Here is a 19906-nt window from a genome sequence, read left to right as displayed (position 1 = left end):
ACAAAACATAGATATGTATAAAAACTAATTTTCAAAATTGTAATAGTAAATATAGATATAAACAATGATAAAGCTACACTCAACTAACATTAACATACAAAAATTTTTATAAAAAACGTTAGTTTTCAAGGGTTCTTTCAAGTTCTTAAATAATTTAACAGTTCTTTAATGATACTCAATATATATATATATATATATATATATATATATATATATATATATAGGATTAGTATCATTACAGAACTCTTAAATTATTTAAAAACTTGAAGGAACACTTGAAAATTAGCGTTTTTATAATTTTTTTTGTATGTTAGTCTTATCTGAGTGTAGTTTTATCACTTTTTATATCTATAATTACGATTACAATTATGAAAATTAGTTTTTACACATATCTAAACTTTTTTCTGCACATATGTAAATTTGTTATTACATAAATGTTACAAATATGTAAACTTGTGATTTATATATGTAATAACAAATTTATATATAAAATATGGTAAAACTAGTTTTAAACAATGTTAATATATGAAAAAAAATTTAAAAGTGTTTGTTTCTTATGAGTTCCTAGAAGTTCTTAACTTTATTGTAGTTCTCAAATGATACTAACCATATATATATATATATATAATATATATATATATATATATATATATATATATATATATATAAATAAATAATTTTGAATAAAAGAAAAATACCTTCCATAAGAAGGAATGATTAGTGATTTCTAACAATAATGAAAGCCGATACGTACTATGCTTAAATCATATGGGTGTGAATCAAAAGGCAATAATTTATGTGGGTCATGGGTCTCACCAAATCCGAATAGCTTTTAAACGGGTTATAACATCTCATTTATTTGTAAAACAATTTCATCATCAAACCCTAATTTAAACGGTTCGGTCAGTTTTTAAACGGTAAAGTACACCCATGTCCTGATTAGGCCACTATATGAACATAATAGGAAATCCCTGAAGACTAGATCAATGAAAGCAAGACAATAACATACAAACTCATAGTTTCCCAATCTAATAATAAGTTAGACAACATTTGTGACTCGCTATTCCTTAACTATCTCAATCTATGGAAACAATTAATGGAACTATGTGCTTCCCGGTGCATTGCTTCCTGTGCTCGGTTTTCTGTTCAAGTAACGAACAACAGCATCATCGACCCTGTTAAATGCACAACAGTAATATACATAAATATATATATATATAGAGCACCTTATATACAAAACCACTTTTAAGTAAAGAACTATCAAAACAAAAAAAATCCAGAAGTAAAGAAAAATGTTGAATTTTGTTATTATCTTATTTTCAATCTTCAAGAGTACAAGAAGAAAAAAAAGGTAAAAAGATGGTTTAAAAAACTGAAAACTGAAACAAAAATAAATTGCCTAACTTTATTCTGTTAATTTATTTAATTCTTATTCTAAAACACACAATAATCACATTTAAAATGCACATACTTTTAATAACCACCTTGCATCCTGTGGGATAACTTAAATGCTATTTTGTCATGTGCATCAGCTATATGGCAAGGAACCAGAAGATGTGGGCCTAAGGCTGTAAACAAGCCAAGCCGGGGGGGATCAGCTATTTTACAAATCAAGCCGATCCTGCTCATCTATCTTAACGAGCTGGAATGTTGCCTTGTGCTAGGCTCATCAAAAGCTCAGGCCAGCTCGTTAATTTTTAAATTTTTTATTAAATTATACTTTGATATATATACAAAACTGAACGATATTTGTAACATACACATAATGCAAAGTTTTTAAACTTCAGAATCATATTTTTATATTTGAATTCTGGATTACAATTTTGGGTTACAATATAAACATATTAAAATCAGGGCTTTACTTGTAGAGGAGAAAAAACAAGAATTTCAATATTACAAGTATTCTCAATATTTTTTATTCATTTCATTAAAAAACATGTCTTACTGCTTTGATTTACACGCACACAGACTTGTGTGTGTATGCATGCATATGTATATAAACTTGGGCTTTAATTTAAACGAACCAGCGAGCCACAAGCCCAGCCGAGCTTGGCTCATGCTCGGCTCGTATAAGGATCAGCGTGCTCATTACAAACAGGCTTGGCTCGTTTATACATGAACCAATTTCGAGCGAGCTTTTTTCGAGTGAGTCGCAAGCTTTTTATAACAACCCTAGATATGACAGTTTCAACTAATTTACTTATAAATGGAACTATTCAGGTTGCATTTTATGAATTATCTCCAACAGATCAAAAACGTTGAAAGTTGTTCAAAGTGCATGTAAAATGTTATCATTTTCGTTTAAAACATTATATTATTACCGAAGTCATATATTTTTCAAATTATGTTAAATAGCAAATTTATCTAAAGATTACAAACAAAAAGTATTACGGGTCAACCCAACTCGCATTTACTCGCCCATTCCAATGACACAAAACTTACAATTTTGGCCCTTTACCCAACCCGTCAAACCCACCCAATTTCCAACGCCCACCTCTAATACTTAAAAAACAAATAAATATAAATAAATAAAAAAAGAGAAACCAAAGAACTCACCATGATTGATTATAAAACTCGGCCTGTTGCTCTTTTTCAGCATTTCGTGTAGCATCACCTGCAGCCGTCTTCAAATCCTTACTCTGTGACTCAACCAACCCATTAATAAACTCACCCGGTGACTCACTAAACCGAGAAAAAAAGCCTGTCTACGCCTATGTTCATGAATCTTCTTAATAGCCGAACAAATTACTTCATCACAACGCATCAATCTCTTTATGTTTTCTCCAACTTTTCCAAAAAACTAGAGATGTCTTTATCTAAATTAAAAGGGAACATCAACACGAACATCATAACACGTGTTTCCAACCGGATTATTATCACCCGAAAGCTTGATTTTATGCTCCAAATGTATCGGCCCCGGTTGAGTCAAATGTTGTGAAATCTTTTGTAAAACTATTGAAAACTTCACCTTTTCTTCTCCAAATAGTTTTCTAAGTGAGCGGGTCACACGTGAAATATGACGTATCATCTGGGATTTGAAGGTTTTTGACTTTCACATAATGCCAAATCGCAGAGAGGACTCGTGAACGTGTCTCGATCTTGAGCCGAGAATCTCACTCAAAACGGATGAAAGTTTAAATCTTTCAGGCTTGTAATTCATTTCTAATCGGATAATAGCAGTGAATTCTTTATCCCCTTTTCGTTTAACCTCAAAACCCTCGTTTAGGGTTAAAGATCTTGAACTATCCCATAGTATCACGTGATTATCAGGGTAAAGTTTTTGATCCAAGTAAATAGTGATTTTCTTGAAAAAAGATGAAAACTTTGGGCTCGTTAAAGACGGGTTTTGTAAAACGGGTAATGTGTCAGACAAATCCGAACTGTTATCCAATATGTTGCCAATAATCTTGAGAGACCATGAAGGTGGCTCAAGATTATCGGGTTGTGTTTGCGTTTGGTTTGCAAACGTATTGAAAACATAAATCCTAAGTGTTTTCTGCACATGGGTCGGGTTCTTGACCGACTCTTGAAAATCAACCTTTTTTCTAGCTAACGCGGCATCAACCCGGCTCTCGAATTCCAGTAACTTAGTGTAAAGAGCCGACTGGGGCAAAAAAGCAGCTACCTTTTCGGGTATTTGGTTCTCGGGTGGGGCCCGTTTTCGCCTACGGGGCACAGGTGCAAGCTCCATGGTTTTCAAAGGAGAACTAGCTGCACCACCAGAAGCACTCGGGGGCCGAGAAGACGGTTTTTGACCACCCGATCGTTTAGCATTCATCGGTGTAACCGTTGACGGCGACGAAACACCCGCATTAACATCATTATTAGTAGTAGTAGTGGTAGTAGTAGTATTACTAACCCCTCCCATCAAGCTTTGCTTCTGGGACTGAGCTAACTGTGCTTGAAAGCGAGCATGGGCGGCTTGCGCATGAGCCTGAACCTGCGCCTGCACGTACTGGGACTGCGCTAACGCCTGCGCCTGCGGCTCCGACAACTTGGGATGGTTCATGGGTGGCGGCATAGACTGAACCTGAGCCCCGGAACTAGCAAAGCCGCTTGAGCCCTCAACGATTTTCATCAAATTATTCATACTATTACTACTTCCTGCCATAATAATGTCCGCCCACCAACAATTGAACAAAACCCTAGTAATTTATTTGGACGGAAGTAAGTACGGAATGGTTTGTGGTTGGCTAGATTAATATCCATTTGGGATGGATATTAATTAATATTATTAAGGGTGTGAAACTGAAACCCTAGATTTAGTTAGTGGGTATGAATGAGTGAATAATAAAGGGTGAATTTGGGACTGACTTACAAGCAATGAATATGAATGATTAGGGTTTTGTTGGTTGAGGGAGGATTTGGGACTTACAGCCAATCAATCTTCTTCTTCTTCTTCTCCGGAATCTGTTTTCTGCTCTTTTTGGGCTTTTAATTACCGCATGTCAACTTACCAAACTACCCTTGGTCAAGACTAACGTACCACATGAATTAACAAGCATGATACGAGTTACAAATCCAAGTAAAAGTGCACAAAGAATTATTAGGGTTTTAAAGAAAAAAATATTGAATCGCTTTTGTAAGTACGATAAAAACTTCTTTCTTTGACTTTACTTTACGTCACTCATAGAAAAGGGCGCTTTTATAAAGTAAAATGTTAGAGTAAGTTTTGAAAAATACAATGTAATGCATTTTTTTTCATTCCAAGCGGCTCATGCAATAACTTTCCGTATGTCGACCCTAGATTTGCATATCATAAATTAAATGTTTTTTGTCTTTCAGTATTAAATGATACGATAGTAAAAGTAAATACACAAAGAAAGTGTCATATACTCGTATCAAAAGAATAAAAGTTAATTACACCGTTTTTAAAAGTTATCTCTTAATTTTCTAAAATCCCACATCTCATTTCCCTATATAACCCTATTCAATTAAACAATATTTGTTTTTTATTTAGATTATTTTTTCTTTTTCTTTTTCATTCACATTCACTTACAAAAATAAAAATAAAATCTGATATGGGGATCCAAAGTACCCCTCAAATATGAGAGATGGGTTTGAGTTCCCATAAATATATGGGTTTGGGTTTAGAGATTGGGGACGAGAAGTAATGAATTTTTAAGCTTTTTTGATTTACTATGGTCTATGTAGAAGGGGTTTAGGATGGGGGAATGAATAAGGATGAGCAAAATGGTAGCATGTTTTGAATTTGGTATTGTTAATACCGATTTTTTGATGTTTCGGGATCGGTACAATATAAGTACTTTCACGAATCTTTGCCTTTGATATCGCTACCATACCGAGTATTTTCGGTACCGGTACCTGTATTTAGGAATTTTCGGTGCCAATACTTTTAGTATCTCTACCGAGCTCGTTCCTAGTATCCGAATGAGCGTATCCACTCCACCATATTCAACCCTATAATTTAACTAAAAATCATATTTTTTAGAGTTTATACCTCATTGGCTCATTAAAAAAACAAAAAACACCACATTTGTTAAGAAACTGGTCAAAACTAAAGTTTATTATCAGGCCAGACCCGTTCATAAGTATGATTTTGATGTTTGTAAGAACAAATGTTACAAAAGTTCAAAAGCAAACAACATATTCAGAAAACATGTATCGGATCAGTAACTGAAACAAAGGCATTTTGACCATATTCCACTTGATAAATCGATGTCTAAATGTCAACTGCAATTTTGGCATCAAGACGGGTGAACTCTTCAAAAAACACCTTTAAATGCTCATACGAATGCTTCACATCATCAACCGCACACATCTCTCTGATGCTGTGCATCGACAGTTGTGGGGCCCCAATATCAACGGTCCGAATCCCCGTGCCACTTGCCAGAATTGGGCCTATGGTTGAACCGCATGGCATGTCGTTCCGAACCACAAAGTCCTGGCATACAAAAAAAATTCTCTTGATCATTTCATCTTTAAGCTTCAACAACCGAATTCAATCCAAAACCGACAGCTTTGTATTATGTTTATTTTTAAAACAAATTTACACGGTTTTGCGTGTACCAAAAAACTGAACCCGTAAAAACTGAAAAAAACAACTTATGATATCAAATATAAGGATTATATGTTTGAATGTATAGTAATTTATAAAAATAAATAAATAAATGGTGTAGCCCAAAAATTAGCCCCAATTGTTTAATTAATCATTAAGTAACAAAAAAACCAGGCACAAAGTTTCAGGCCCAAATTCATTATTTGAATTTCTTGGCCCAAAAGTTTCAAACCCAAACAGCAAGACCGGAAAAAATTGAAACCAAATGGTTTTCAATAACCAAATTAACTTAAATATTGTCAGTGTGGACGGAATTAACTTAAATCTTGTCGGTGTGGACCATATTTCAACTCATAAGAAATTAGCCAAAAGCTTGTCTCCTTGGTACAAATTCATCTAAAATGCGTCTTGGAAGACTGAATTTAAACACATTTTTCCATGTCTTTAGAATTTGAAGGGAACAAGTAGAAAACATTATAAAACCGTCTAGTAAGACTGCTTTTGAGAAGAAGATTTAGTGAGAAATATGGGCGGGTCCCTCAATATTTTGAAAAATATGGTCGGATTTTCAGAATCTTTACACGTGTGAAAAACTATTGGTTTAGAAATCTAGTCGGATCTTTTCCCAATGTGTCACCTCAGTCCAAATTTTGTTGGCTATTTTGGGAATATTGAAGGATTTAGGGCTTATTTTCTCCTTTCTCTCTCCTAAAAAGGGCTATTAAAGGAATTTTTCCTTTAAAATTATCTTAAAAACCAGAAAATGATATAGCGGGCCAACCTGAACAGGAAGATTGTGTTTGGCTGCTATTTCCCTGAATATGAAGGCAGTAACAGCATTAGTGGCATATCGTTGATTTGCATTGTGTTTAATCACAAGCCCAGAATGTAACTTCGGTTGATGATTCTCTTCGTGTTTGTCCTAAAAGATATTATTACAAAAAAAAGATTAATAAAAGAATATGATACAAAAAAAACTATACAAAAGATAGTTAGACACAAACCATATAATTCGGATGCAAAGCGTGTGCCATGTCAGCAGACACCAAAAAGCTTTTCTGAATTGCTTTCTCTAGTAACTACATTAAAAGTAATGCAATCATTCTTACACCACGATCATTAGAGATTATAATAGTAAGGATATGAAGCTATTATTATTATTATTATTATTATTATTATTATTATTATTATTATTATTATTATTACTATGATTACCTGTGGATTTGAAGAAAAAAATGTTGTGATTCGGGATAGAGCATCAAACATAACTGGAGATCCGGCTCCTTGTGCAGAACTAGATCCTACTTCTTCATGATCAAATAACGCCACCATTCTTACACCACTCTCATCTTCAAGACTTTTTTCTGACACTGTGGCGTCTATTAATGCCTGAAATCAATATCCAATTTATTAAAAAACCAAAAAAAAAGTAAATATGTATAATTATGTAAACTATGCAGTTACTGCAAAAAAAAACAGCGATAGCGGTAACTTTAATATCATGCGAAATTTGTATATATGTGTAATATAAAATACTAAACTTATCTAATATTAATAGAAAAATCAAAAGTCAAAACCCAAAATTATCAATTAACAAACTAAATGTCTGGATGAGGTGATTTGGAGAAAAACTAAGACTGGATGGTAAGGTGGAGGATCTGCTGCATGGAGTGATCGAAACTAGATGAGGTCGTTGTTCACTCGTTTATTCATCGGAGTCGATAGGGTTTGGGGTTAAATTTGATGAATATGGGTTCTGGGAAAAAAATTTACGGGTATGGACTTAGGGTAGTAAAACTGGTCATATTTGGGCAAAAAAACTTTTCAACTGATAAACTCAGAGATAAGACCGATATAGCGGTAGTAAAATATCGGTAAATATAGCCGATTTTATCGGAACCGATATTTCAATCAATATTTTGCTGGATGCCCGATAATCTTTATGGCACCGAAATTGATAGCATAGTATGAAAACAGTATACTGCAGTATGTATACTACATATATGCAGTATACTGCAATCATATGTGTAGTATGATATATATTGCATATATGTATTATGGAGTTTTTTAGTTTTCTCATGAAGAACTGATTTTGATATATACTAAAGTCCCTCAACTTGTAAAAGAACACATAAAAATGGTCAGCAAACTAACTTTTGAAAACAAAAGTCCCCCAAACTTGTCTAATATGTGTGTTCTTTTGAAATATCTTTTTAACTAATGACTTAAGTCAAAAGGAAGTGTAAGGGGGTGTTTGGGATTGCTTATTTTCACCAACTTATAACTTATAAACTTTTTGAAAAGTAATAAGGTGTTTGGGATTGCTTATATTGTGAGAGGAAAAGTTCCATAAGTTACACTTTTGTAACTTATTAACTTAATGAAAAGTTATAAGGAGGTATAATAAGGAATCCCAAACACCCCCTAAACAAGGAATCCCAAACATGGCCTTAGTATGCGAAGATTAATTTAGTGACTTTTAGTGTAATTTTTACAAGTTTAGGTACTTTAATATACAGAAGTGAATTAGTTTTTTATAGTATAAACTCATATATTTATTTTAAAAACACACAAGGGTCAAAACAGTAATTCTTACCTTCAAAGAACAGAAAGACATACAAAGATTATCAAGCCTTCCAGAGAATACAAACTCCTTCATTGCACCAGCAATTACACTTGGTTGAGTATCACATGCTTGTAATTCAAAATCACAAATGTCATCTGGTTTACAGTCAGCATGAGCAGCAAGAAGCTAACAATAGGAAAACAAATAATCAGTATATTAAAGTAACTTTGAAAACTAACGAAAAAAATATAAACAAATAAAGTGCACCACCTGCAACAGAAGAGGTTGATGCTTCTGGTTACTAGGAGCATTTGAGCCTTCATTGGGCTTCCCATCTGGCACATTCTCAGCAAGTGCTTTGTTAAGCTCAGCCTATCAAAAGATATACTAGCAACTGAACATAAAGTTCGATATTCAATTATATATTTAAATAAAGTAATTACCATTATTACCTTAACCGATGTTGCCAAAACTGGAGCCAGATGAGTCTGTGTATTCACCTTAAATCCATCATTAACACCCCTATCCAACCAAAGGCAACACAAAAATCAAAACTGTCAAGGGCCGTTTACTATAAACAGGTCAAGTCTCTGTTAAACTGTATCAGAAGTTACTTCTAGTAATCATATTTAATACAGTAATCATTTTAGATCAAAATGTTTCGGGTCAACGGACCCAGCCCGTTCCAAACCATACCATAATATACCTGTCAAGATGGATAGCAAGGGTTGGAATCCGCATAATAGGCTCGTGAATTCTAACGAGCCGGTGTGAGTAAGTTGCAGAGTCACCTTTCCCTTGTTTAATAATCATTCTTCCAGCAATGGTCAAATCACGGTCAAACCATGTATGCCATAAACCACCTCCATATGTCTGAACACCAACCTCCAGATAACCACCTTTCGATACCTGATCAATATGCACCAAACCAAACCTCAATTTCCATCAATGAAACCTATGCAGTCAATATCGTCCATATATCGGTTATCAGTAAAAATATCATTCCCGATAATATTGGACCCAAATTTGACCGATATTTCCGATATCAGTATTTTAAGTCTTAATTATAAGTTTTTAGTGTTTAATGTTAGTGTGTTTTAAGTCTTAATCAGTTCCTACTTGCTACGATTGTTAGTATTAAATTGGTATATATATAACTTCTGCATAATATTAAAAATCACCAATGTCACACTGCGAAAACCGCATTCTGATATATCTCACCGCGATAACTACATAGAGTGAAACAAATAGAAAACTCAAAAGTTTACAAAAATTGCAGATGAATAACCTTTGAAAGAGGCTTCAATTTGAGACAAGGACTATCAGTATGAGCACCTACTATGTGAAATCCATTACCAGCAGCATACCTAAACAATAATAATAAATAACATTTGAAAACTATAAAACCTAATGATCAAATAATAATAGTATAAAGCAAACTATAGTGAAGGACTGGTACTTTTTGCCAATAGCAAAGGCAAGAATGGTGGAGTAATTCCTGGTAAAGAAATACTTGTTTCCGGGTTTTAGATTCCAATCGCCTCGTTCGAATATCTGTTCGTATCCTGCAGCTTTCAATTGGCGTTTCGCTTCGTCTATAGATCAATAGAAACGCAATTAAATTAAATTAAGAATGAATGAATTGAAATGGAGGAGTTACTTACCGACGGCGTGGAATGCGGTGGGAGAGGCGTTTAGGAAGTCGATGAGATCGGCGGCCACTGCAGCTTCTTCCTTATTAGCAGCCATTGATATTGATTTGATCGGAGGAGATGGTGACGACTGAGTGATACCGATATTATAATTATATTCATATTCGACTTGGGTTTTTCTTTCTTTCACTCAACTTATTATTATTCCCCAATTTCATTTGTTTCTTTATTCCGTCACTAAAACATAATTATTATATTCGTTTTGTAAACCGATGGATGCCACGTGATAGGTAGCGGAAATTTGGTCCATATCGGTTTGGTATCAGGATAACATCAAGTTACCAACACTCGGCAAGTGAAAGTGAAGATTCAAAAAATAAAGTGTTGGTATTGGTTTGATTCGTTAAGGTATTGGTATGATACCAGCACTCGGTATAGCAACTGACAGAGAAAACTCAAAAATAAAGTCATGATACATCCAAGAAAGTATTGACAAGTGTTTTGTATCAAAAGAAAACAATAAAAATGAACACTAGTTTGCGTCTGATAATACTGACATTGGTGTTGTTCAGATAATATCGGTTTGAAACGTCATGATACCGATATTTGCTATAGCTTACGGTGACAAATAAAAAAAATATCATATTGTAAACATAACTCCATTTTTAATGAAACACAATTGGAATGTCAAGAAAAAAACACTACGTATTCATATTTATTTAAAAAATAAAAATTGAACGAGTTAACATGCTATTTAAAATTCAACTCACTAAAATATTAAATTGAGCTACTTTTAAAGTACAAATATTAAGATTTATTTTTAAAAATACAAAATTTCCATCTTATTTGATATGTAAACCTTGACATGTAAACACATATGATAAACGGTGTGGTAAAACTTGGGTCTAGATCAAAACAGAATTATAATGATTGGCTTTTTAAGAATATGTAATAACGTACACAACATGCTCTTCTTGTTGGTAAGCTTCAAAACTATGATGACGTTATATGTCTAATATTGTCTCCTTTGTTTGTTATTATACCCACTAGTTATGGAACTTCAATAGGGGATGTAAAAATGATGTGGCGTGGTAATAACGCTTTAACATCACGTTGGGACGTTGGGGGCGTTAAGTCCCGGGGCAATAAACAAGGAAATGGCAACGGGGCGACTTTAACAAGGAAATAGTGGGGTTTTAATGTGGTAACGGGGCTTTAACAAGAAAATGGTGGGGTTCTAATGTGGTAACGGGGCTTTAACAAGAAAATGGTGGGGCTTTAACGTGATAACGGAGCTTTAAACAACAGTGTGGTGCTAAAGCGGTGTGTTAGTTAAAGCGTCTTGGCGCTTTGAGTTAACGTTTAAAGGCCACCACAATAAGTAGCCTTATTGTTTGTGCGCCCCAATGTGTATTTCATCGCACGATCATCTTAAAAATATTCGACCTCCCTTTTCTTTCACTCAACTTGTCCACCCCCAATTAGTTTGTTTATTTCATGACTAAAATAGTCGTTTTGTTCCATTAGATCACGAATATCTTAAAAATAGAAAATACTCTAATTTTAATTTTTTTATTTTAAGTTAACTAGTAAGTAATCCCACACGTTTTAGTGAGTTTTAGGGGTGGTTAAACACGTAAAAAGAAGCATATAATATTACAATGGCATCGTTTTAAATATTGAAACGTATATGTGGAACAAAATTACATTGCTTCTTTAGTGAACATCGACATGCTTGTTCCTTTTAACCAACTCTAGTTTCAACAATCAAAACATGAACCAAAACTATAGATTTACAAAGGGTGGTTTTCACGTGTATAAATGACTATAGACACGAGGCGTATAAATGACTAAAGAAATGAATTATGGGATTTGAAGGTTTTTGACTTTCACATAATGCCAAATCGCAGAGAGGACTCGTGAACGTGTCTCGATCTTGAGCCCGAGAATCTCACTCAAAGCGGATGAAAGTTTAAATCTTTCAGGCTTGTAATTCATTTCTAATCGGATAATAGCAGTGAATTCTTTATCCCCTTTTCGATTAACCTCAAAACCCTCGTTTAGGGTTAAAGATCTTGAACTATCCCATAGTATCACGTGATTATCAGGGTAAAGTTTTTGATCCAAGTAAATAGTGATTTTCTTGAAAAAAGATGAAAACTTTGGGCTCGTTAAAGACGGGTTTTGTAAAACGGGTAATGTGTCAGACAAATCCGAACTGTTATCCAATATGTTGCCAATAATCTTGAGAGACCATGAAGGTGGCTCAAGATTATCGGGTTGTGTTTGCGTTTGGTTTGCAAACGTATTGAAAACATAAATCCTAAGTGTTTTCTGCACATGGGTCGGGTTCTTGACCGACTCTTGAAAATCAACCTTTTTTCTAGCTAACGCGGCATCAACCCGGCTCTCGAATTCCAGTAACTTAGTGTAAAGAGCCGACTGGGGCAAAAAAGCAGCTACCTTTTCGGGTATTTGGTTCTCGGGTGGGGCCCGTTTTCGCCTACGGGGCACAGGTGCAAGCTCCATGGTTTTCAAAGGAGAACTAGCTGCACCACCAGAAGCACTCGGGGGCCGAGAAGACGGTTTTTGACCACCCGATCGTTTAGCATTCATCGGTGTAACCGTTGACGGCGACGAAACACCCGCATTAACATCATTATTAGTAGTAGTAGTAGTGGTAGTAGTAGTATTACTAACCCCTCCCATCAAGCTTTGCTTCTGGGACTGAGCTAACTGTGCTTGAAAGCGAGCATGGGCGGCTTGCGCATGAGCCTGAACCTGCGCCTGCACGTACTGGGACTGCGCTAACGCCTGCGCCTGCGGCTCCGACAACTTGGGATGGTTCATGGGTGGCGGCATAGACTGAACCTGAGCCCCGGAACTAGCAAAGCCGCTTGAGCCCTCAACGATTTTCATCAAATTATTCATACTATTACTACTTCCTGCCATAATAATGTCCGCCCACCAACAATTGAACAAAACCCTAGTAATTTATTTGGACGGAAGTAAGTACGGAATGGTTTGTGGGTTGGCTAGATTAATATCCATTTGGGATGGATATTAATTAATATTATTAAGGGTGTGAAACTGAAACCCTAGATTTAGTTAGTGGGTATGAATGAGTGAATAATAAAGGGTGAATTTGGGACTGACTTACAAGCAATGAATATGAATGATTAGGGTTTTGTTGGTTGAGGGAGGATTTGGGACTTACAGCCAATCAATCTTCTTCTTCTTCTTCTCCGGAATCTGTTTTCTGCTCTTTTTGGGCTTTTAATTACCGCATGTCAACTTACCAAACTACCCTTGGTCAAGACTAACGTACCACATGAATTAACAAGCATGATACGAGTTACAAATCCAAGTAAAAGTGCACAAAGAATTATTAGGGTTTTAAAGAAAAAAATATTGAATCGCTTTTGTAAGTACGATAAAAACTTCTTTCTTTGACTTTACTTTACGTCACTCATAGAAAAGGGCGCTTTTATAAAGTAAAATGTTAGAGTAAGTTTTGAAAAATACAATGTAATGCATTTTTTTTCATTCCAAGCGGCTCATGCAATAACTTTCCGACTTTCCGTATGTCGACCTAGATTTGCATATCATAAATTAAATGTTTTTTGTCTTTCAGTATTAAATGATACGATAGTAAAAGTAAATACACAAAGAAAGTGTCATATACTCGTATCAAAAGAATAAAAGTTAATTACACCGTTTTTAAAAGTTATCTCTTAATTTTCTAAAATCCCACATCTCATTTCCCTATATAACCCTATTCAATTAAACAATATTTGTTTTTTATTTAGATTATTTTTTCTTTTTCTTTTTCTTTCACATTCACTTACAAAAATAAAAATAAAATCTGATATGGGGATCCAAAGTACCCCTCAAATATGAGAGATGGGTTTGAGTTCCCATAAATATATGGGTTTGGGTTTAGAGATTGGGGACGAGAAGTAATGAATTTTTAAGCTTTTTTGATTTACTATGGTCTATGTAGAAGGGGTTTAGGATGGGGGAATGAATAAGGATGAGCAAAATGGTAGCATGTTTTGAATTTGGTATTGTTAATACCGATTTTTTGATGTTTCGGGATCGGTACAATATAAGTACTTTCACGAATCTTTGCCTTTGATATCGCTACCATACCGAGTATTTTCGGTACCGGTACCTGTATTTAGGAATTTTCGGTGCCAATACTTTTAGTATCTCTACCGAGCTCGTTCCTAGTATCCGAATGAGCGTATCCACTCCACCATATTCAACCCTATAATTTAACTAAAAATCATATTTTTTAGAGTTTATACCTCATTGGCTCATTAAAAAAACAAAAAACACCACATTTGTTAAGAAACTGGTCAAAACTAAAGTTTATTATCAGGCCAGACCCGTTCATAAGTATGATTTTGATGTTTGTAAGAACAAATGTTACAAAAGTTCAAAAGCAAACAACATATTCAGAAAACATGTATCGGATCAGTAACTGAAACAAAGGCATTTTGACCATATTCCACTTGATAAATCGATGTCTAAATGTCAACTGCAATTTTGGCATCAAGACGGGTGAACTCTTCAAAAAACACCTTTAAATGCTCATACGAATGCTTCACATCATCAACCGCACACATCTCTCTGATGCTGTGCATCGACAGTTGTGGGGCCCCAATATCAACGGTCCGAATCCCCGTGCCACTTGCCAGAATTGGGCCTATGGTTGAACCGCATGGCATGTCGTTCCGAACCACAAAGTCCTGGCATACAAAAAAAATTCTCTTGATCATTTCATCTTTAAGCTTCAACAACCGAATTCAATCCAAAACCGACAGCTTTGTATTATGTTTATTTTTAAAACAAATTTACACGGTTTTGCGTGTACCAAAAAACTGAACCCGTAAAAAACTGAAAAAAACAACTTATGATATCAAATATAAGGATTATATGTTTGAATGTATAGTAATTTATAAAAATAAATAAATAAATGGTGTAGCCCAAAAATTAGCCCCAATTGTTTAATTAATCATTAAGTAACAAAAAAACCAGGCACAAAGTTTCAGGCCCAAATTCATTATTTGAATTTCTTGGCCCAAAAGTTTCAAACCCAAACAGCAAGACCGGAAAAAATTGAAACCAAATGGTTTTCAATAACCAAATTAACTTAAATATTGTCAGTGTGGACGGAATTAACTTAAATCTTGTCGGTGTGGACCATATTTCAACTCATAAGAAATTAGCCAAAAGCTTGTCTCCTTGGTACAAATTCATCTAAAATGCGTCTTGGAAGACTGAATTTAAACACATTTTTCCATGTCTTTAGAATTTGAAGGGAACAAGTAGAAAACATTATAAAACCGTCTAGTAAGACTGCTTTTGAGAAGAAGATTTAGTGAGAAATATGGGCGGGGTCCCTCAATATTTTGAAAAATATGGTCGGATTTTCAGAATCTTTACGCGTGTGAAAAACTATTGGTTTAGAAATCTAGTCGGATCTTTTCCCAATGTGTCACCTCAGTCCAAATTTTGTTGGCTATTTTGGGAATATTGAAGGATTTAGGGCTTATTTTCTCCTTTCTCTCTCCTAAAAAGGGCTATTAAAGGAATTTTTCCTTTAAAATTATCTTAAAAACCAGAAAATGATATAGCGGGCCAACCTGAACAGGAAGATTGTGTTTGGCTGCTATTTCCCTGAATATGAAGGCAGTAACAGCATTAGTGGCATATCGTTGATTTGCATTGTGTTTAATCACAAGCCCAGAATGTAACTTCGGTTGATGATTCTCTTCGTGTTTGTCCTAAAAGATATTATTACAAAAAAAAGATTAATAAAAGAATATGATACAAAAAAAACTATACAAAAGATAGTTAGACACAAACCATATAATTCGGATGCAAAGCGTGTGCCATGTCAGCAGACACCAAAAAGCTTTTCTGAATTGCTTTCTCTAGTAACTACATTAAAAGTAATGCAATCATTCTTACACCACGATCATTCATTCTTACACCACGATCATTAGAGATTATAATAGTAAGGATATGAAGCTATTATTATTATTATTATTATTATTATTATTATTATTACTATGATTACCTGTGGATTTGAAGAAAAAAATGTTGTGATTCGGGATAGAGCATCAAACATAACTGGAGATCCGGCTCCTTGTGCAGAACTAGATCCTACTTCTTCATGATCAAATAACGCCACCATTCTTACACCACTCTCATCTTCAAGACTTTTTTCTGACACTGTGGCGTCTATTAATGCCTGAAATCAATATCCAATTTATTAAAAAACCAAAAAAAAAGTAAATATGTATAATTATGTAAACTATGCAGTTACTGCAAAAAAAACAGCGATAGCGGTAACTTTAATATCATGCGAAATTTGTATATATGTGTAATATAAAATACTAAACTTATCTAATATTAATAGAAAAATCAAAAGTCAAAACCCAAAATTATCAATTAACAAACTAAATGTCTGGATGAGGTGATTTGGAGAAAAACTAAGACTGGATGGTAAGGTGGAGGATCTGCTGCATGGAGTGATCGAAACTAGATGAGGTCGTTGTTCACTCGTTTATTCATCGGAGTCGATAGGGTTTGGGGTTAAATTTGATGAATATGGGTTCTGGGAAAAAAATTTACGGGTATGGACTTAGGGTAGTAAAACTGGTCATATTTGGGCAAAAAAACTTTTCAACTGATAAACTCAGAGATAAGACCGATATAGCGGTAGTAAAATATCGGTAAATATAGCCGATTTTATCGGAACCGATATTTCAATCAATATTTTGCTGGATGCCCGATAATCTTTATGGCACCGAAATTGATAGCATAGTATGAAAACAGTATACTGCAGTATGTATACTACATATATGCAGTATACTGCAATCATATGTGTAGTATGATATATATTGCATATATGTATTATGGAGTTTTTTAGTTTTCTCATGAAGAACTGATTTTGATATATACTAAAGTCCCTCAACTTGTAAAAGAACACATAAAAATGGTCAGCAAACTAACTTTTGAAAACAAAAGTCCCCCAAACTTGTCTAATATGTGTGTTCTTTTGAAATATCTTTTTAACTAATGACTTAAGTCAAAAGGAAGTGTAAGGGGGTGTTTGGGATTGCTTATTTTCACCAACTTATAACTTATAAACTTTTTGAAAAGTAATAAGGTGTTTGGGATTGCTTATATTGTGAGAGGAAAAGTTCCATAAGTTACACTTTTGTAACTTATTAACTTAATGAAAAGTTATAAGGAGGTATAATAAGGAATCCCAAACACCCCCTAAACAAGGAATCCCAAACATGGCCTTAGTATGCGAAGATTAATTTAGTGACTTTTAGTGTAATTTTTACAAGTTTAGGTACTTTAATATACAGAAGTGAATTAGTTTTTTATAGTATAAACTCATATATTTATTTTAAAAACACACAAGGGTCAAAACAGTAATTCTTACCTTCAAAGAACAGAAAGACATACAAAGATTATCAAGCCTTCCAGAGAATACAAACTCCTTCATTGCACCAGCAATTACACTTGGTTGAGTATCACATGCTTGTAATTCAAAATCACAAATGTCATCTGGTTTACAGTCAGCATGAGCAGCAAGAAGCTAACAATAGGAAAACAAATAATCAGTATATTAAAGTAACTTTGAAAACTAACGAAAAAAATATAAACAAATAAAGTGCACCACCTGCAACAGAAGAGGTTGATGCTTCTGGTTACTAGGAGCATTTGAGCCTTCATTGGGCTTCCCATCTGGCACATTCTCAGCAAGTGCTTTGTTAAGCTCAGCCTATCAAAAGATATACTAGCAACTGAACATAAAGTTCGATATTCAATTATATATTTAAATAAAGTAATTACCATTATTACCTTAACCGATGTTGCCAAAACTGGAGCCAGATGAGTCTGTGTATTCACCTTAAATCCATCATTAACACCCCTATCCAACCAAAGGCAACACAAAAATCAAAACTGTCAAGGGCCGTTTACTATAAACAGGTCAAGTCTCTGTTAAACTGTATCAGAAGTTACTTCTAGTAATCATATTTAATACAGTAATCATTTTAGATCAAAATGTTTCGGGTCAACGGACCCAGCCCGTTCCAAACCATACCATAATATACCTGTCAAGATGGATAGCAAGGGTTGGAATCCGCATAATAGGCTCGTGAATTCTAACGAGCCGGTGTGAGTAAGTTGCAGAGTCACCTTTCCCTTGTTTAATAATCATTCTTCCAGCAATGGTCAAATCACGGTCAAACCATGTATGCCATAAACCACCTCCATATGTCTGAACACCAACCTCCAGATAACCACCTTTCGATACCTGATCAATATGCACCAAACCAAACCTCAATTTCCATCAATGAAACCTATGCAGTCAATATCGTCCATATATCGGTTATCAGTAAAAATATCATTCCCGATAATATTGGACCCAAATTTGACCGATATTTCCGATATCAGTATTTTAAGTCTTAATTATAAGTTTTTAGTGTTTAATGTTAGTGTGTTTTAAGTCTTAATCAGTTCCTACTTGCTACGATTGTTAGTATTAAATTGGTATATATATAACTTCTGCATAATATTAAAAATCACCAATGTCACACTGCGAAAACCGCATTCTGATATATCTCACCGCGATAACTACATAGAGTGAAACAAATAGAAAACTCAAAAGTTTACAAAAATTGCAGATGAATAACCTTTGAAAGAGGCTTCAATTTGAGACAAGGACTATCAGTATGAGCACCTACTATGTGAAATCCATTACCAGCAGCATACCTAAACAATAATAATAAATAACATTTGAAAACTATAAAACCTAATGATCAAATAATAATAGTATAAAGCAAACTATAGTGAAGGACTGGTACTTTTTGCCAATAGCAAAGGCAAGAATGGTGGAGTAATTCCTGGTAAAGAAATACTTGTTTCCGGGTTTTAGATTCCAATCGCCTCGTTCGAATATCTGTTCGTATCCTGCAGCTTTCAATTGGCGTTTCGCTTCGTCTATAGATCAATAGAAACGCAATTAAATTAAATTAAGAATGAATGAATTGAAATGGAGGAGTTACTTACCGACGGCGTGGAATGCGGTGGGAGAGGCGTTTAGGAAGTCGATGAGATCGGCGGCCACTGCAGCTTCTTCCTTATTAGCAGCCATTGATATTGATTTGATCGGAGGAGATGGTGACGACTGAGTGATACCGATATTATAATTATATTCATATTCGACTTGGGTTTTTCTTTCTTTCACTCAACTTATTATTATTCCCCAATTTCATTTGTTTCTTTATTCCGTCACTAAAACATAATTATTATATTCGTTTTGTAAACCGATGGATGCCACGTGATAGGTAGCGGAAATTTGGTCCATATCGGTTTGGTATCAGGATAACATCAAGTTACCAACACTCGGCAAGTGAAAGTGAAGATTCAAAAAATAAAGTGTTGGTATTGGTTTGATTCGTTAAGGTATTGGTATGATACCAGCACTCGGTATAGCAACTGACAGAGAAAACTCAAAAATAAAGTCATGATACATCCAAGAAAGTATTGACAAGTGTTTTGTATCAAAAGAAAACAATAAAAATGAACACTAGTTTGCGTCTGATAATACTGACATTGGTGTTGTTCAGATAATAT

The 19906-nt window shown here is 34.4% G+C and overlaps 2 protein-coding genes and 2 pseudogenes across 3 annotated transcripts; all 4 read right to left on the bottom strand.

The window, feature by feature from the left end:
- Positions 1–889: 889 nt before the first annotated feature.
- LOC143604539 (SWI/SNF complex component SNF12 homolog) lies at positions 890–4054 on the bottom strand (annotated as a pseudogene). The gene is made up of 2 exons (XR_013148319.1): positions 2557–4054; positions 890–1175 (listed from the first exon to the last, which is right to left on the bottom strand). The product of XR_013148319.1 is annotated as an SWI/SNF complex component SNF12 homolog (transcript).
- A 1450-nt stretch (positions 4055–5504) lies between these two features.
- Positions 5505–10334, bottom strand: LOC143604538 (putative aspartyl aminopeptidase). The gene is made up of 11 exons (XM_077080982.1): positions 10250–10334; positions 10045–10180; positions 9874–9952; positions 9292–9494; positions 9038–9107; positions 8856–8957; positions 8616–8771; positions 7235–7408; positions 7024–7098; positions 6801–6941; positions 5505–5905 (listed from the first exon to the last, which is right to left on the bottom strand). Exons 1-11 carry the CDS (start codon positions 10332–10334, stop codon positions 5684–5686), a joined length of 1443 nt encoding a protein of 480 aa, XP_076937097.1. The 3' UTR covers positions 5505–5683.
- A 1766-nt stretch (positions 10335–12100) lies between these two features.
- LOC143604535 (SWI/SNF complex component SNF12 homolog pseudogene) lies at positions 12101–13189 on the bottom strand (annotated as a pseudogene).
- A 1401-nt stretch (positions 13190–14590) lies between these two features.
- Positions 14591–19424, bottom strand: LOC143604536 (putative aspartyl aminopeptidase). Its single transcript, XM_077080981.1, has 11 exons — positions 19340–19424; positions 19135–19270; positions 18964–19042; positions 18382–18584; positions 18128–18197; positions 17946–18047; positions 17706–17861; positions 16326–16499; positions 16112–16186; positions 15889–16029; positions 14591–14991 (listed from the first exon to the last, which is right to left on the bottom strand). Exons 1-11 carry the CDS (start codon positions 19422–19424, stop codon positions 14770–14772), a joined length of 1443 nt encoding a protein of 480 aa, XP_076937096.1. The 3' UTR covers positions 14591–14769.
- Positions 19425–19906: the final 482 nt, after the last annotated feature.

The sequence above is a fragment of the Bidens hawaiensis genome, unplaced genomic scaffold (genome assembly GCF_021521415.1).
Source record: "Bidens hawaiensis isolate Kalapana, Puna unplaced genomic scaffold, B.hawaiensis_p1.1 tig00065623_1, whole genome shotgun sequence".
Classification (NCBI taxonomy): Eukaryota; Viridiplantae; Streptophyta; class Magnoliopsida; order Asterales; family Asteraceae; genus Bidens; species Bidens hawaiensis.
This window is presented reverse-complemented; position numbering and strand designations above follow the sequence as displayed.

What these genes read in the sequence shown, in the direction of transcription:
- LOC143604536 (XM_077080981.1), bottom strand. Translation starts at nt 19,424, where the DNA reads ATGGCTGCTAATAAGGAAGAAGCTGCAGTGGCCGCCGATCTCATCGAC. An exon ending in TGTCTTTCTGTTCTTTGAAG is followed by an intron (nt 16,500 to 17,705) that starts GTAAGAATTACT and finishes TATTGATTTCAG; the next exon opens with GCATTAATAGACGCCACAGT. An exon ending in AACACAATCTTCCTGTTCAG is followed by an intron (nt 14,992 to 15,888) that starts GTTGGCCCGCTA and finishes TTTGTATGCCAG; the next exon opens with GACTTTGTGGTTCGGAACGA.
- LOC143604538 (XM_077080982.1), bottom strand. Translation starts at nt 10,334, where the DNA reads ATGGCTGCTAATAAGGAAGAAGCTGCAGTGGCCGCCGATCTCATCGAC. An exon ending in TTTTGGCAACATCGGTTAAG is followed by an intron (nt 8,958 to 9,037) that starts GTAATAATGGTA and finishes ATCTTTTGATAG; the next exon opens with GCTGAGCTTAACAAAGCACT. An exon ending in ATCAACCTCTTCTGTTGCAG is followed by an intron (nt 8,772 to 8,855) that starts GTGGTGCACTTT and finishes TCCTATTGTTAG; the next exon opens with CTTCTTGCTGCTCATGCTGA.